The 19,494-nt window shown below is 37.4% G+C and overlaps 1 protein-coding gene across 4 annotated transcripts in view; it reads right to left on the reverse strand.

Annotated features, from left to right (window-relative positions):
* Nucleotides 1-5,900, reverse strand: part of WNK3 (WNK lysine deficient protein kinase 3) — a 146,486-nt gene extending 140,586 nt beyond the window's left edge. For all 4 annotated transcript variants that reach the window (XM_081278270.1, XM_081278268.1, XM_081278269.1 and 1 more), the window contains exon 1: nucleotides 5,321-5,900. In XM_081278270.1, the coding sequence (XP_081134396.1) occupies nucleotides 5,321-5,857 (537 nt within the window). In that variant the 5' untranslated portion in view covers nucleotides 5,858-5,900. The remainder of the gene's footprint in view (nucleotides 1-5,320) is intronic.
* Nucleotides 5,901-19,494: the final 13,594 nt, after the last annotated feature.

Raw genomic sequence — 19,494 nt, forward strand, 5'->3', positions numbered from 1 at the left:
CAGCCTGAGTAACATATCAACATCCTGTCTCTTAAAATAGTAAATAAAATAAAATAGGCTTCTAAATACCACTCATGACTAACCCTTATTCACAGTAATTTACCAATTTACCAAGTTCTTTTATTTTATTTGTGGTGCTGGGAATAGAACCCAGGGACATGCACATGATAGATCATCAATCTACCATGGAGCTACATCCCAAACCCCCAAGTCCTTTAGAAAGAATAACAGGTCAAAGTTTTTCCACTAATGCATACAAATCAACTTATGGAAACCATAAATTATGACAAAGTATTGAAATGCAGGTGTTTATAGCCAAATCCTGAAATCAAAGAGTTTTTAACATTCTCAAAGTTAAATATTGGAAGTAAAATCTCTATCATAGGTCAATATATGCTAAAATAAATAGATGTGAGTTGAAAAGAATTGTTACACAAGTTCAAATATTCACAATGGGAGAAGGGGGATGCCTGTATAGGATGGTATTAAACCTATTGTTGAACTGGGTGCAGTGGTGTGGCTCTGGAGTGTGAGACAAGAAGATCAAGAGCTCAAAGCCAGCCTCAGCAATCCCAAGGCCCTAAGCAACTCATTGAGACACTGTCTCTAAATAAAATACAAAATAGGTGGGGATGTGGCTTAGTAGTCCAGTATCCCAGAGTTCAATCCCCAGTACCCCCCCCCAAAAAAAAACAACTATTGTTGAGCCAGCGAGGTAGCAACTACTTATTAGCATGGGGGAGGCTCTGGGTTCAATCCCAAACACCGAAAAGAAAAACAATGAAATCAAGTTTATTATTGAGCTATGAATTTCAAACCCAATATACAAAATTAAAATTTAAAAAGCAGATATGGTGGTTTGCACCAACAATCCCAGGTACTTTCCTGAAGTAGAAGGATCTCCAATTCAAGGACAGCCTGGGCAATTTAGGGAGACTCCATCTCAAAATAAATTTTAAAAAAAATCTCCTGGTGACATAGCTCAGTGGTAGAGTACTTGCCTAATAGGTATGAAGTATCCAGGCCCTGTGTTCAATTCCCAGCACCACAAAAATAAAAATAAAATTTAAAAGTAAATAGAACAAAATAAAATTAAATAAATAAAAAATTTGAAAAGAGCTGCATGATACTAGGGAAGAAGAAGCAAGAGACAGTATGAATACAATAAAACAGTTTACATATTTTAATAATGTTAATAGAAAATACATATCAAATTGATAAAAGGACATATCAATTGTATGTGTGTATAAAATCACACACACACACACACACACACACACATATATATACACAGAAATTTTGAGAAAAAATCTAGAATTTAAAGATTTAAATTGCTCACTGCAGTTTTTCCATAAAATTATTTATAGAATAAGATTTCATAGACGAATGAGAAATTATACATTATAAACTGCATAGTACTCAAGAAAGTAATTAAAAACTGATGCCCCAGCCAGGTGCAGTGGCACATACCCACAGTTTCTCAAGAGGTGGAGGTAGGAGGATCATAAGTTCAAGGCCAGCCTCAGCAACTTAGTGAGGCCCTTACAAACACAGCAAGACCCTGTCTCAAAAGAAAAAAAAAAGGGCTTGGGGGGGGCGGAGCTATAGCTCAGTGGCAGAGCACTTGCCTAGCACATGTAAGGCCCTGGATTTGATCCTCAGCAGCACCACATAAACATAAATAAATAATGTAAAAGTATTCTGTCCATTTACAACAACAACAAAAAATGTTTTAAAGGGCTGGGGGTATGGCTCATTGATAAAGAGCCTCTGGGTTCAATCCCTAGTACCAAAAAAATAAATAAAAATAAAAAATATAAAGGACTAGGAATGTAGCTCAGTGGTAAATCACCCCAAAGTACCAAAAAAAAAAAAAGTCTCTTATCCTCCTGGGATTCAAAATAAACTAGTTTTCCTTAATTCTAAATATGCAGAAAATGAAGCATATCCAAAATCTAAGTAAATAAATCCACTAATTCTGACATTTCTTTCAGAATAGAAAATTGAAATTGTCATTCTCTGTATAAATAAAAATGTAGTTTATATCCAGGGATGGTGGTGCACCCTTGTAAACCTAGCAACTCAGTAGGCTGACGCAGGAGGATCACAAATTCCAGACCAGCCTCAGCAACTTAGTGAGACTTTGCCTCAAAATTAAAAACAAAAAGGGCTGGGGATATAGCTCCATGGTAGAGTTTCCCTGGTTCAATCCCCAGTACACAGGGAAAAATGTACTTTATTTACTTTATATAGATTTGCTCCACACAGAGATTCCCCATACCGGTTGTATATCCTATCAATTGGGAAATTTTTAAATAAATTCCTGGGACCCATCATCTAGAGATTTGAATTTGAAAAGTGTAAAGTGAAGCCAGGAATTATTATATTTGATAAAATATAACTCTTATGTTAGTGTATTAAGGGAATTTCTATATGGTTCAGCAAGTTCTTGGGATTGGTTCTATATTTCAGTGCTTTTCAAACTTGACTTGCTCCATATACAAATCACCTGCAGGTGTTATGCAGCGACAGATTCTGATTCAGTAGGTCTGAGATGGATCCTGGGACTCAGCAGTTCCAACAAGCTCCCAGGTGATGTCCATCTATACTATTGGCATAGGGATGCTTTCCCCCACCACCACCACTACTCTTTTTTTGGCAGTGCTGGGGCTTGAACCCAGGGGCCTCACGCACACTAGGAAAGTACTCTACCACTAAGCTGAGGATAAAACTTTGTGTAGTAAGATCTCATGGGCTATTTGAACATTTCCACAGGTGAATGATAATAGACATTCCCCTAGGCAATTTCTACCACTGGAATATTTTTTCAAGTTTTACCTAAACATCCATTAACACAGCTAGAATATATAATTTATAAAATACTTGATCTTTAGGTACTCTACTACCAAGTGAATGGAAATTATCCGTCCCATGTACAGAGAGAGTACCACTAAAAGGTGAGTGCTACTGATATAATAGAGATGAAATATAAATGTACATAATTTTCAATAATATACTGAAGGATATTCATCATAGCCATGGTTATCTTAGTGAAATATTGGAAAAACACTACATATCTAACAGAGAACTAATTAAATAATGTAAATGAAACTTACAATGAAATCCTAAGCATCTATTAGAAATACTTATGTGTGTTTCTCATGGTGGCACACACTTACAATTTCAGTAACTTGGGAGGGTAAGGCTGGAGAATTGCAAGTTCAAAGCCAGCCTTAGCAATTTAATGAGACCCTATCTCAAAAGCAGGGAGACAGTGCTAGGGATGAGGCTTGGTGGCAGAGTACTTGCCCAGCATGCATGAACTCTGGATTCAATCCCCAGTACTGTAAAAAAAATAGTTATCTAAAGGTACACATAATAATAATGAAAAGATGTTCAAGGTAAGTAAAAATAAAGATTACAGAACCTTATGAAAAGATATATATATAATGAAAAATGCTTAAAACATACTCAATACTCAGAGTGGGATGTAGCTTAGTGGTAGAGCACTTGCCTAATTTATGAGAAATCCTGTGCCTGCATTTGATCCCAAACACTGGGGTGGGGGGTGGAAGCAGCAGCTTAGTAGATGGTTTAGTTCCAGCTACTTGGGAGGTTGAGACAGGAGGATCACAAGAGGCCAGGAGATCAAGGTCACCCCTAGGCAACACAGAGAGACCCTGTCTCAAAGAAAAATTTTTAAAAGAGTTTCCTAGAAATCCAAGTATCTGGACAAAGTTCTAACTTATCTGATGGCAACCTACAACAAATTCAGAATAGATAGAATCATGGTGCTTTAATACATACAAAACCACAGAGACCATTAGAATTTGAACAAAAACCTACCTATACTTAGTGATTGATTTTATCTTAATTTTAAGCATCTCAGGTAAACACTGATTATTTCTCATGAGCTGATTGAGGTCACAAAGGTTCTACATTTATCTGAAACTTTTTTTCAGTGTTGGGATTAAATCAAGGGCCTCGTGTTCAAATGTTTTACCACTGAGTTACAATGCCAGCCAGCCCTGTCTGAAATTACTCTCATTATAACCTCCTTTATGATGTTGTCCCCTCCACCCATTTAGTCTTTCACTAGTTAATAGTGCCACATAAACATTTATCATGGAGCCAAATATCTAGGTAATTTAATAATTCTTCCATTGTTTTCATTTCTCCCCTTAAAACACATTTCAGCTGATTAACAAACAGAATCTGGTGATTATCTCACTGCAGTAAACTCAAAGGCATGGGGAATGTTTATCAACAGATGTCCTCAAAGAATCAAGAAAGCCAGGCACAGAGGCACATATCCATAATCCCCAGCAATTTGGGAGGCTGAAACAAAAGGATCCCAAGTTCCAGGCCAGCCTGGGCAATGTAATGAGACCCTGTCTTAAAATGAAAAATAGAATGGCTTGGGGATATATAGCTCAGTGGTACAGTGGCCCTGGATTCAATCCCTAATACCACAAGAAAAAAAAAATCAGGAAAAACCTTTTCTGCTATGAAAAGCACATGAACTGTTCCATTTTGTTAACAAAGAGAGAAAGGCTAGATATCACAATGCACATATTTCAATCATACTCAAGTATTTAGTACAATGATCAACCAATAAGGCAAATATTTACTAAAAGTTTTCAAAAGGAGATATTAACAAGAATTTCAGCAATTTCCTAAGGATAAAAAATAAAGATAACTTTACCCAAAAAAAAGCCATCACAGACATTTTCTTTTTTAAACGACAGGAGGGGATGATAGTATATCCCAGTGCCCCAGCATCACAAAAAAATTAAATTAAATTAAAAACAGATGGGAAGGCTGGGGATGTGGCTCAGTAGTTAAGCACCCCTGAGTTCAATCCCTGGTACCAAAAAAAAAAAAAAAAAAAAAAAACAAGGGGAGCTGGGTGTGGTGGTGCATGTCTATAATACAAGTAACTTGGGAAGCTGCAGCAGGAGGATCACAAGTTCAAGTCCAGCATCAGCAACTTAGTGGGGCCCTAAGTAACTTAGCAAGACCCTATCTCAAAATAAAAAAATAAAAAGAACTGGGCATGTAGCATAGTGGTTAAGTGTCCATGAGTTCAATTCAAATACCAATTAATTAATTAATTAATTTTAAAAACAGAGGGGAAATAATAGGAGAAAAAGTCTGGCATAAGCTCCTAGAAAGATCTAGGAAACAAGCATAATTTCTGATCAGTGAAGGACAAACCCTTCATTTTTTAAAATCCATGATATATTTCAATTTGGATCACTCAGAAGGTCAGGCCAGATAAAACTGGAATTTATTAAAACCAAGAAGAGTATATACCTACCTGCAGCTCACACCAAGCAACCTCAACCCATGTTTCAGTGTCCAATCCTTTATATACTGTTTTAAATGCTCCTCTTCCCAGCTCTATGTCAAACTTCAGGAACCTGCCACTAGGAGAAGTTGCAACAGCCTTCATTTCTGCTTCTTCTTCTATTTCCTTTTCATTTTTCTCCTTCAAACAATCTTTTGAGGATTCCAATGTTGCCTTTGAACACTGTTCATATTTGACTTCTTGTCCACCTCTTAGCACATTTGTAGGAAGCTTATCTACTCGAGGAATATTTGTTGCAGCCTTTATTCTCTCATCTTTGGGGGAAGATTCGGCAACTTTGTCTTCTTCTGTCATCTCAACGCTCTTACGGAAAAATCTCTTTCTTTCTATGGTTTCCCCAGTAGCAGAAAAGGTACTGTTTTTTTCCTTTAGTTTAGCTTCTACTGTCAAAGTTGCAGCAACTTGAGGAACCCTGGTTTCGAAGGAAACTCCATCAGGTTTCTCAGAATCTTCCGTGCTGGCTGGCTCCCCTGAATCAGTGGCCATTGTAACTAGGTTGGCACTAAAATCTTTCCTGTTCAACTCTTCAATCCAGTTACATCTCAGGTATCAGAATTATCAGAATGGACTTCCTTTTATGTGGTCATATATTTCCATAGCAACCTGAAGGGGGAAAAAGGATATTTTTAAATCATCCCACAAAGGAAATCATTAAGGAGAAAACAATCACCTGATTTTAATCCCTTTATTCTTAACAAGTTTATTCTTTTTTTCTGTCTAACCTTAGCAACCAATAGCCTCCAGGGACTCTTCTCTTGTTTACCAGGGTAGCCCACAGTGCCTAGCAGACCACTTTGTGTAGCTCAACCTATCTTCATATTACATGAATATTGGTTAGTTCTTAGCCCTATATGTCTATTCAGCAAATTCAAAACAAGTGTCCAAACCCTGAGTTAAATAACAGATGTAGATACATAACATCAAATTTGCCATTTAACACGATTAAGTGTGTAAGTAAGTAGAATTTATTAATTCACAACATTCAGAATGGTGTGCAATCATCATTTCTATCCATTCCCAAAACTTTTTCCTTATTCCCAAGTGAAACTCTGTACCTATTAAACCAAACTTCCCTATCCAACTGGGTACAGTGGTACGCACCTGTAATCCCAGCTACCTGGGAGGCTGAGGCAGGACAACAGCAATTTCCAAATCAACCTGGACAACTCAGTGAGACCCTAACAAAAAGGACTGAGGATATAGCTCAGAGGTAGAACACCCCAGGTTCAGTCACCGGTACCACAAAAACAAAATTTCTTTTTCTCCAGTGCAGGGATTAAACCAAGGGCCGTGCATTAAACTTTGCAAATTCCTTAACACTGAAATACATCCCCAGCCCAACACTGTAGTTTTCAGTGAGATAAAAAAGATGTTCCCTACATATTATATGGGTCAATGAAAAAAAAAAACAAATTTATGCAAGTTTCCAAATACACAAATAATCTCTTGTAATTCCAGCTACTCAGGAAGCTAAGGCAGGAGGATTGCAAGTTCGAGGCTAGTCTGGGAAAGCCTCAAAATAAATCTTTTGGAAAAGGGCTGGGAATGTAGTCCAGCAGTAGAGCACTTGCCTATCATTTGCAAGGCCCTGGCTTCCATCTCCAGGACCATGAAAACCAGAAAAACAAATACATAAATAATACTTACTGAATTATGGAATTATGATTTTTTTCTGCCTTTTTACATTTTCTAAAACTTCCTCCAATTAATATGTGAAAATACACAGAACATAAAAGGGAAGAAAAGTATTCCAAGTGAATGGTCAAAACACCAAAAAAGAGCTGGAGATGAAGCTTGGTAGTAAAGTGTTTGCCTAGCATGCATGAGGCCCTACGTTCAATCCCCAGCTCCACAAAAATAAATAAATAAAAAATACAACACACACACACACACACACACACACACACAAATAGTCCCCATTCTTACTACAATTATGTAACACAGAGTAGTGCCTTTACAACTATTACTGTCATATAACTTGAAAGTCACAATTTATCATAAAGATTTATTAGAATTACACCAAACTCGGGGCTGGGGTTGTGGCTCAGCAGTAAAGCGATCACCTAGCACGTACGAGGCCCTGGGTTCGATCCTCAGCACCACATATAAATAAATGAATAAAGGTATTGTGTCCAACTACAACTAAAAAATAAATATTAAAAAAAGAATTACACCAAACTTAACCTTAGATGGAGTTTATCTTAAAATATTTAAATTAAAAAATTAAAAAAAGGAATTACACCAAACCAAAAGCAACAAGAACAATCAATTTTGAAAAACTAAAGAGAAAAACCTGAACTACAACAAAAAAACAAAGAGAAATACCCTAAATTATTCTATACATTCAACTAATTTCCTGTCAAAATTCCAGCTGGTTTCTCTGCAGAAAATATCAAGTTAATTATAAAATACATAGAGTTTCAAGGGACCCATAATAGCCAAAGCCAATAAGAATCTTGAAAAAGAACAAAGTTGGAGGACTCATACTTCCTGTTTTAAAAACAAGCCAGGTGGGTGGCACACACCTGTAATCCCAGCAACTCAGGAGGCTGAAGCAGGAGGATAGCAAGATCAAAGCCAGCCTTGGCAATTTAGCAAGTCCATAAGAAACTCAGTGGGACCCTGTCACAAAATTTAAAAAATTAAAAAATCTAGAGATGTGGCTCAGTGATTAAGCGCTCCTGGGTTCAATCCCTGAACTGTCCCCCATCCCTACTACAAAGCTATAATATTAATAAAGCATAGTGGCATAAGGATACATGTAAAGAATTCAGAAATAAACCCATGTGTTTGTGGTCAACTGATTTTTAACAAGGGTGCCAAGTAAACTCAATGGGGAGAGGCAATAACAATTGGTGCTAAGAAAACTGGATATCCATATGAAAGATACGAAGTTGGACTCTCTAGCAAGGTTTCCTAGAAAAGATCCCTGAGCTGAATCTCAAAGGAAGAAAATTAACTGATCCTGGCAAAGGGAAGATCAAAAACAAAAACATGAAACGGCATGGAATAAGTACATGACTGGTACCATGAGCAGTTACTGGCATATTAGAAGCAGGCAACTGAGGACAGAGAGGCAGATAGTCACTAAGGACATTTTTATCCATATGATGTAAAATAAGGAGACCAATTAAAAAGCTACTGCAATAAAAAATTATGAGGCTTGAATGAAAATAGTGGCAGGAGGGATACATTCAAGATACATTAAGGAAGTACTAAATGCAAGATTTACTACTTGGATGAATATGGCTGCAAGGGAAAATGAAGTCTTATGAAAACTCCCAGAAATTTTGTCAACCAGATGGCGGCACTACTAGGATATATCTATGTTAATACCAGAATTGAACTAAAGACTCATAAAATACTCCAGAATGTTGTCAAATCAATATACTTCCAATGTCACTTACTGCCTGCAAGAAAAAAAAAATGCCTAGAAAAGCCTTACTTGGGTGATTTTTTTCTTTAACATTTTATTTGTTTTAATTTTTTTCTTGTGGTAATGGGTATTGAACACATGGGCACTCTACCACTGGGATACATCCACACCCTTTTTTTTTTGTTTTGTTTTTATTAAGTCAGAGTCTCAATAAATTGCCTATGCTGGCCTCAAACTTAGAACCTCTTACCTCAGCCTCCAGAGTAACTGGGATTACAGGTGTGTGCCACTGTGAAATAATTTTTGACTAGGAAAAAAACCTGCAAGAGTATACAAAGAATCCAGTATACCTTTCACCCAAATTCCCTAAATGTTAACATTTTAGGTAAGATATTTTTAAGTAAGAATAATGATAGTTATTCACTTCACTTAGCTAAAGGTCAATTATCCAGAAACCTCAAGAGCAGAAATCCAAAAGTGAGACAAAAAGATTTTTTAATGGCCAAAAATAGGTAAAGTCAGAGAATTTTTGGAAAAGTCTTCAAACTTAATTTACTGCAGAACACTTTTTTAAAAATGAAATATCTCCCCACCACCACCCCCGCTTTGGCAGTGCTGGGGATCAAACTCAGGGCCTTGTGATTGCTAGGCAAGTGCTCTACTGTTGAGCTACAAAACCAGTCCTAAAAATGAAGTCTTAACCAGGTGCACTAGCATATACCTGTAGTCCCAGCTACTCAAGAGGAAGGCTGTAGTGGAAGGCTCACTGAAGCTAAGAAGTTTGAGTCCAGCCTAGTCAAGAGACAAAGAGTAAGAAAGAAATCTTACTCAGAACCCTAATGCTAGGAGGGCACAGTGATGTATGCCTATAATCCTAGCAACTTGGAGGATACAAACTTTGATTCCAGCCTCAGCAACTTAGCAAAACCCTAAGCAACTTAGTGAGACACTGTCCCAAAATAAAAAAAAAATAAAAGGGGCTGGGGATGTAGCTCAGTGGTAAAGTGCCCCTGGGTTCAAAATCAAAACCTAATACTAAAAAGAGTGGCAAGTAATGGTGCTCTGGCATGACAATTTTGATATGTGGTTTCCCAAGCTACATAATAAGCAGCAGCAAATAAGAGGGGTGGGGAAAGGAGTGTTTCCTTAGTCTTTTAAAACCCAGTACCCTAGGTTAGAGCTAGGAGTATACCTCAGTAGTATAGCACAGGCTGGAGGCCCTCAATATGATTCCCCAGTACAGAAAGCAAGCAAAAAACTAACACTCTGTGACAAAAACATTACTAGAGACAAAGAGGGATATTTCATAAAGAAAAAATGGTTGAGGACTCAAGAGGCTGATGCAAGAGTATCTCAAAGTATCTGAAATTCAAGGCTGGCCTGGGAAACTTAGCAAGACACTGTCTCAATTTAAAAAAAAAAGTAATAAATAAAAGTTTAAAAAAAAAGGGTTGGGGATGTAGTTCACTGGTATAGCACCATGTCCAGTACCACAAAAATAAATTATAGAGCTGGGGTTACAACATGGTAGAGCACTTGCCTAACATGTGTGAAGCACTGGGTTTGATCCTCAGCATCACATAAAAATAAATAAAATAAGGTATTGTTTCCATCTCCAACTAAAAAAAAATTTTAATTAATAAAATTATGCCACTGACTTTTTTTTAGATATGATCTTACTGTGTTGCCCAGTATGGCCTCTAACTCCTCCTGCCTCAGTATTCCAAGTAGTTGGGGACTCCAGCATGTGCTATCATGTCCAGATTTGTATTGTTGAATTTTATGTTGTGTAAATCATATCTCCATAAAATATGAGGTACCTCTTTAAGAATCTTAAAAAATATTGACTTGGATTAAAATTAAAGCTATCATAATATCAAATATGTCCTTTTAAAACTGTACTGCCCTGTCAACCCTCAGTTTTCCACTCTCATCTTTAGCCTGACCTGCCCTCAGCATCGTGGTGCTTTTTCTCTATTTGTATAAAATATCCCTTTAGTAATAAAAAAAAAAAATCCTTGACTTAGAGGGAGAAGTTCTGACAATAATAAAATGTAATAACTACTGCAAGTTCAGTGGTGGAGCACCGGCCTAGCATGAGTGAGGCCTTGGGTCCAACTCCCAGAACCATAAAAAAATAATAGTATTAAATTTTAAAAAATTAGGCCAAGAACTTCACTAAGCATCTTCTATTTAAGGCCTTTTCATTGTGGATTCAATAGGTTTTTTACCATAAAACAAAGTTAAAGAACACAGGCTCTAAAGTGGAAGAAATCTGGAATCAAATCTTGGTTCTACCTTCAGGCAAATAATTTTTTTTCCTAATTCTTAGGGAGTACTTGGGATTGAAACCAGGGGTGTTCTATCACTGAGCTACAACTCCAGCCCTCTTCACATTTTTAATTCTTTTTATTTGTTGGTGATGCTTGATTTATTCATTAAAAAATAGTTCTATGTACAAACAAGCTGTGTGTTTCCAAAAGTTTAAAGTACTCTTTAAAAATTTAAATAAAAGAACATGAAGCACATGGAGCTGTTTTCCTCAGAAACACTTAAGTGAATGAACATGCCACAACGAAATCACACACACACATCAGGATGTCTTTGAACAGTGACAGGGAAACAGGGCCCAGCACTGCGGTATCACCCCAGCAAACACTCACTGCAGGGGTGCATATATGCACTTGGACACAGAAGCAGGTTACTATGACAGACCCAGTGGTACAAGAGGTACAGAAGACTCACTTCCTTGTTAGGATACCAACATCATCCAGCTACAAGGTAGGCTCTGCATTGCAGCTAAACCCCAAGTTGCAAAACTCAGGGTGACTGATGGACAATCACAATATAGGCACTGTGATCATCAATGCCAGCATGGCCTGTCCCCACAAGGGCCACTGTTACTTCAGCACCCCAGGAAGTAAGTTAAGAAAACCAAGGCAGCATTACTGACCTTGACCTGGAGAAACAGAGGACCAGAGGCAAAAGGCCATCAACAGTTTCTGCTTTGTCATTGGTCAGACACCCGATTGTGCTATAGCTCCTGGATGGTATTTATGTAAGGCTTGTCCCCAGCAGTACACTTTGCCATCATCAGTGGTTAAGGTGTTTGGGAACTCATATTTTTATTCTGGTACAGGGTCTTGCTAAATTGCCAAGGCAGGTCAGGAATGTGCTATCTTCCTGCCTCAGCTTCAGCCTAGAGAGTTGCTGGGATTATGGACATGCACCAATGCACCCAGCACTTGGGTCAAATAATTTAACCTCACTTGTTCATTTCATTTGTGAAATCTCATAAGACTTATGGCAAAATATATATAAAATACTTAGCACAGTGCCTGGCACAACATAATAATCAATAAATAAAAGCTATTATTTTCAACCTCATAAGAACTCCTGGGGGAAGCACTATATTAAAAGCACTATTTAACAATACTCAAAAACATTAAGCAATTTTCAGGAGACTCTGTTTGGGAAGGCAGAAAAGTATATAATACATTTTTAAAAACTTTCCAATAATAACTATGTTGGCATTGCTAAAGGGATATGCCCCAGTGACAAGGATAATATCTCTTTTACATTAAGCAACATAGAATCATGGCTCAGTTTAAAAAAATAAGCCTCAAACTTAAAGTCTCCTATTAAGTTCATATATCATAACCTCTGTGTGACCATTTTACTGTTATAAAATGGCAAATACATTGATCTAAGGCTAAGAATTATGCATAAAGACAACCACAAAGCACTTCTATTACATTCAAATTACAGTGAAAATCTTACACACCCATGCCCTATCTCTTCTTCTTCAACAAGCTTGCTATATAAGCTTGGAGCACTTGAGTTGAAAGTTCAAAATAATTTCCTCCTGTAGCTTATTTTGGTTCTACCTATAGAAAATCCAACATAAAATGAGTACTTAGTCAATCCAGGCATGGTGGTGCACACCTGTACCTCCAGCTACTTGGGAGGATGAGGTAGGAGGATCAGTTGAGCCCAGGAGTTCAAGATCAGCCTGGGCAACGTGGTGAGAAATCATCTCAAAACAAACAACAATTACAGAAAAAAAAAAAAAACACCAGTGCTTTGTCAACCAATTACTCAAATAACTTCTTCAGGGCTGGGGTTGTAGCTCAGTGAGAGTGCTTGCCTAGAATGTGTAAGGCAGTAGGTTCATTCCTCAGCACCACGTGAAAATAAATAAATAAAATAAAGGCATTGTGCCTATCTACAACTAAAAAATAAATAAAAGTAATTTCTTCAACTTTTTAAAAAATATTTTTAGATGTCCATGGACTTTATTTTGTTTATTTTTATGCTGAAAATCAAACCCAGTGCCTCACATGTGCTAGGCAAGCACTCTACCACTGAGCCACAATCCTGGCCCAATTTCTTCAACTTTTATAACCAACAATTGAAAGAATGCATAAACTGTTAAAATGATAGCTGGGTATGATGGCACATACATATCTTCCTAGTGACTGAGAAGGCTGAGGCAGAAGAATCCCACTTCTGAGGACAGTCTCAGCAACTTAGTGAGATCTTGTCTCAAAACTAAAAAAGAAAAAAAATTAAAACAGCTGGAAATGTAGTTTGGTGGTAAAGTACCCTGGGTTCAATCTCCCATACAGAAAAAAGTCAACATTACACTGCAAATTCTCCATTAACAATCTTCTTCAATTCTAATATACGTACATTCATGCCAATAAACATTTACCAAATACCACACTACAAATATTGTGTCAAGATTTAGGAATAATGGCTGGGGATATAGCTTAGTATCAGAGTGCCCACCTAGTAAGTGGGATCATGAGGCCATGGGTTCAGTCCCCAGTACAGAAAGAAAGAGATATATCTAGGAATAAGAAAACAAAAATTAGTCTTTGTTCTCAAGGCACCTATAGGTTATTCCAAGCTTAAGATATACTACTGTGGGCTGGAGGTGTAGCTCAGTAATAAGACTATCTGCCTAGCAAGTGGAATCACAAGGCTCTGGGTTCAATCCCCAGTACTACCAAAAAAGAAAGAAAGAAAATATCTAGAAATAAAAAGAAAGAACTCCTTATCCTCAAAGTGCCTATAGTTTATTCCAAGCTTAAGATACACTACTATGGCTGAGGGTGTTAAAGAGTGTCTGCCTAGCATGCTCAAGGGCCTGAGTCAGATCCCCAAGATTGAAAAAAGCAAAAAAAAGAGCTGTGCACGGTAGTGCATGCCTTTAATCCTTGTGGCTCAGGAGGCTGAGGCAGAAGGATCACAAGTTCAAAGCCAGCCTCAGCAAAAGGGAGGCGCTAAGCAACTCAGTAGGACCCTGTCTCTAAATAAAATACAAAATAGGGTTGGGAATGTGGATCAGTTGTAAAGTGCCCCTGAGTTTAATTCCTGGTACTCCCCTGCAACAAAGGCAAAAAAGATACACTATTGTAGACTTCTAGTTCAAGAAGGTGAACTGAACATCTATATCTCACCTTTTCAAAGACCCCCCAAAAATGATGTTAAAAAACTCCAAAATATAAATCACAAATCAGTGATACAAATAGAAAACAGCATGACATACAAAAGATTTTAACAATTTCTGACAAAGCATAGGCAGAAAGAATGGTCTGATAACACAAATCAAAGGATGATACAACCTAAATTTTTTAACAAAAAGGGTTCCAACACAGGAGGAAGAAGACTTGAGGGCAAAATCCCAGAGTGTCTCCATATACCAGAGAAGATTGATCCCACAGAAGAACAAAATGAAAAAAAAGGCTGAAAATGAACAAACCTCTACCTTCTGGCATCTGGGCACTCCTAATAATCACCAGATGCCCACCCACACACCCCAATACAAAGCCTACTACCAACACTACCCAGGTACACAGAATTTTTAGGCAGCCCTACACTAGCTCATTCTTAAATATGAACAGACTCAGGAGACAACCATATGAAGAAATGTACAACACAGAAGAGAAAGAAAAAAATCCTTTCTGGAGCTGAAATAATTCAAGGAACTTTTTTTTGGAGGGGAGGTACTGAGGATTGAACCCAGGGGTGCAACATCTCCACACTTTTTTATTTTGAGACATAAAGTCTCATTAAGTTGCTTAGGGCCTCACTAAATTCCTGAAGCTCGGTTCAAACTTAAGATCCACCTGCCTCAGCTTCCCAAGCTAGAGTTGCTGGAATTATAGGCATGTGCCACCACACCCAGCAAGGAACAATTTTTAATTAAAAAAAATTTAAACATAATATATGGGGATAGGGTTATAGCTCAGTGGAGCACTTGCCTAGCATGTACTGCAAAATTAAATTCATACGTAAAAATATAATACAATCCTATGGCTCAAAAATCAAAGATATATAAACCTACTACTACATGTAACCATAAAAATCTAAAATAAAATAAAAGCTGAACTGCATGAAAAAGTGAAAAAAAAAAAGACATGTATAAACAGACTCACGTACAAACCGGTCTCCCATTTGACCCCACCACTCCCTCAAAAGGTAACCAATTGTAGGCAGCCTAGTGTATACTTGTAACTCCAGTGGCTCAAGAGGCAGAGGCAGGAGGATCACAAATTCCATACCAGCCTCAGCAACTTAGAGAGGCTCTAAGCAACTTAAGCAAGACCCTATCTCAAAATTTTAAAAATAAAACAAAAAGGCTGTGAATACAGCTCAGGGTAAAGCACCTCTGGGTTTAATCTCCAGTACCAAAAGAATAAAAATAAATAAAATAAAAAGGGATGGTGATATAACTCAGTGGTAGAACACCCCTGTGTGTCCAAACTCCAGAACCATAAAAAAAAATAACCACTCATTAGATTCTTGTGTATTCCTTTTATTTTATTACTATTATTTGTGTGTGTGTTGTCTATTTTGCAGTGCTGGGATTGAATGCAAGGCCTTGGGCATTATAGGTAAGCACTCTTTCACTGACCTATACCCTCACCCTACTTTTTTATCATTTTTTAAGAGGTGGGGCCTCACTATGTTGCCTAAGCTGTCCCCAAACTCCTGAGCTCAAATTATCCTCTTGTTTCAGCCCCACAAGTAGTCCAGTACCTAGGACTACAGGATTGAGCCACTATATCAACCTTTCACTTTACTAAGTTCTGCTGAATTAATCTTCAAAGTGTTTATACTGATTCATACTCCCCCCATCAACTTCTGAGTTCCCTTTTCTTTGATTTCTTACCAACACTTTGTATTAATAGACAACTATATTTAAAGTATAATTAATTTTGCCAAGCTTTATGGCTATGAAATATTACTAACGTGATTGCACAGAAGTGGGAATAAGTCCAATCTCCTTTGTTCTGTGTCTCTCTTCTTTTAATTTTAACGCTCCTGATTACTAGTAAATTTACCATCCTTTCGTTTTTATTCAATCTTTTTTTTCATCCTGTGTACTATCTAATCAGATCATGTCCTTTGTTTATTTTTTGCAGTACTAGTGATCCAAGCCATGGCTTTACATGTGCTAGGAAACTGTCTTACACCCCCAGACCCCTTCAGAGTCTCTTTAGACAAATATGTTCTCTTTGTTGTTGTTGTTGTTGTTACTGGAGATTGAACCCAGGGATGCTCAACCACTGAGCCACATCCCCAGTTCTTTTTATTTTTTATTTTGAGACAGAGTCTCACTAAATTGCTTAGGGTATTGCTAAGTTGCTGACATTGGCTTTGAACTTGCAATCCTGCTTCAGTCTCCCAAGTAGCTGGGAATATAGGCATGCACCATGATGCCCAGCCTCTCCTCCCCTTTCTACACAAAAATAATACAGTGTATAGTAAGCTTTTATTGTTTTATTTATTTATTGTGTTTATTTTTGAGATGTACACAGAAGTCTCATTCTTATTTGTAGCATTAAATTGGTTTCTGTTACAGATATTGCATACTAACACACACACACACACACACCTCAACTAGGACTGCTGGATCAAACAAAATAATACATTTTTAACTTGTATTAAAGTATACCAATATATACAAAATAATGCACAACACATATGTAACTCAATACAGTGTTGCCTAATTGCCTTTCATGGACATTATAACAACTTTCATTTGGCCAGGCACGGTAGTACACACCTGTACTCCTAGCTACTTGGAAGGCTGTCCCAAGAGGATCACCAAATTCGAGGTCAGTCTCAGCAACTCACTTAACTGAGACTCTTTCTCAAAATAAACAGGGGGCTGGTGTTGTGGCTCAGTGATAGAGCACTTACCCAGCATGTGCAAGGCCCTGGGTTCGATCCTCAACACCACATAAAACAAACAAAATAAAGGTGTCCAACTACAACTAAAAAATAAATGTTTTAAAAAATAAAAATAAAATAAAAAATAAAAAGGGCTGGGTGTATAGCTGAATGGTAAAGCATCACTGAGGGGTGTCCTCTCTATGTTGCCTGGAATGGATGGCCAAAATCTCCTGGGCTTAAGCAATCCTCCTGCCTCAGCCTCCCAAATACCTGGTCTACAGGCAGCCACCATGCCCAGTATGGGGCAGCGGAAGTTGGTTATTCTCATCCAAAATGCAAGAGGGTCTTTCATCCCATATCCTTTACAACAAAAAATGTTATCCAACATTTTTATTTATTTTTTACTTTTTTTGTAGTTGTAGATGGACAGAATGCCTTTATTTTATTTGTCTATTTTTATGTGATGCTGAGACTCGAACCCAGTGCCTCATGCATATTAGGCAAGCGCTCTACCACTAAGCCACAGCCCCAGCCCCAAACATTTTTAACACTCTATTAGTTTTTCTTTTTCTTTTTTAGTACTGTGGATTGAACTTAGGGGTACTTGACTACTGAGCCACATCCCCAACACTATTTTTGTATTTTATTTAGAGACAGGGTTTCACTGAGTTGCTTAGCACCTTGCCGTTGCTGAGGCTGGCTTTGAATTTGCCATCCTCCTGCCTCAGCCTCCTGAGTTGCTGGGATTACAGGCATGCACCACCATGCCTGGCCTCTGATAAGTTCTAAAAAGAGTCTCAATATGTTTTCAATTAACATGTTCTTTATGAGTGAGGTTAAGAATCTTTCACATAAATAAATAAGCATTAAAGTCAAGCATAGCCAGCTGTGGCACACCTATAATCCCAGAGACTCAGGAAACTGAGTAAGGAGGATTCCAAGTACAAGGCCATCCTCAGCAAATTCACAAGGCCCTGTCTCAAAAAAATAAAAAGGACTGGGGACGTAGTTCAGTGGCAAAGCACCCCTGGGTTCAATCCCCACTACCAAAAAAAAAAAAAAAAAAAAAAAGCCAAAAATTCCTATTACTACTGCTACCGATGAAGGAAATAAAACAATATGTACAAAAGTTAGAAAGTAGGCGACAAAACCCAAAATTTGTGTACAATATTGTTATCTAGAAAAATCCAAACAAATCACTAAAAATGGTAATAGTAACTAACAAAAGAGTTCAGCAGAAATGCCAGTCAAAATCAACATATATAAACATATTCTCCTATATACATCAGTAATAATCATTAGAAAAATACATAAAAATACAACTATCCAGCCAGGTGCAGTGGTGCATGCATTTCTATAATCCCAGCTAATAATGAAGCTGAGGGAGAAGGATCACAAGTTCAAGGCCAATTTCAGCAGTCAGACCTTGTCTTGAAAAAAATAAAAAGGCCAGGGGATGTAGCTCAGTGGTAGAACACTTGTCTAGCATGTGCAAAGTCCTGAGTTCAATTCCTGGTACAGCAAGGAAAGAAAGAAAGAAAAAGAAAACTGAATTTTACTGAAATACATAAACTACACCATGTTCCTTGGTGGAAAGACCCAATATCAACATTTTTACAATCTCGAACACATACCCTCTCAGATTATTCAAAAACCACTGCAAAACAACTCAAAATCCTAAAGACAGAATTTTATCCCAAACCAACAGGTTTTTGTTCAAAAGAACACAAGGAAAACCAAGACTATCTTGAAAAAGAAGAACAATGTGAATCTGCCTTATTAACATATAAGTACAGTAATGTAAATAGTATGGTTTCATCATAGATACAGACAAATGAACTCATGGAATAGAAGAACCAGCACAGAACAGAAACATTTATATATAGAAATACAGTTCATGGTAAAGATGACTTCAAATTTGTGAAGAACAAATAGTAAAATAAATTGTGCTGGGATAAATGGATACCATTTGGAGATGAAAAGTTAAAGCCTTACCTGAAACCAGACACACCCCCAAAAATTCCAGGGCTACATGTGAGGCCCTGGGTTCAATCCCCAGCACTACTAAAAAATGAACACATTCCATGTGGATCAAAGAGCTAAACATTAAAAAAAAACTACAAAACTATTAAAGGAAAACATGGCATAACATATCCTTGGAGAAAGGCTTCTTTTTTTCTTTTGTCTAATACTAGGGATTTAACATAGAAGTGGTTTACCTCTGAGCCACATCCCCAGTCCTTTTTATTTTATTTTTTGAGACAGTCTCACTAATTTGCCTAGGCTCTGCTCAAATTTGCAATCCACCTACCTCAGCCTTCCGAGTTGCTGGAATTATATGTATGAGCCACTATGGCAGCTTAACCTTCAGATTTTAATCTATTTCTAGATTATTTAATCATTTAAAACAAAATTATCCACTAACAACCTGCACAAAGAACCAGTTAAGAATACTATTTCTTTTTTAATTTTTTTTAGTCATAGATGGACACAATACCTTTATTTATTTATGTGGTGCTGAGGATCAAACCCAGTGCCCCATGCATGAAAGACAAGTGCT

Source organism: Spermophilus citellus (genome assembly GCF_964194105.1).
Source record: "Spermophilus citellus genome assembly, chromosome: X".
NCBI classification, from domain to species: Eukaryota; Metazoa; Chordata; class Mammalia; order Rodentia; family Sciuridae; genus Spermophilus; species Spermophilus citellus.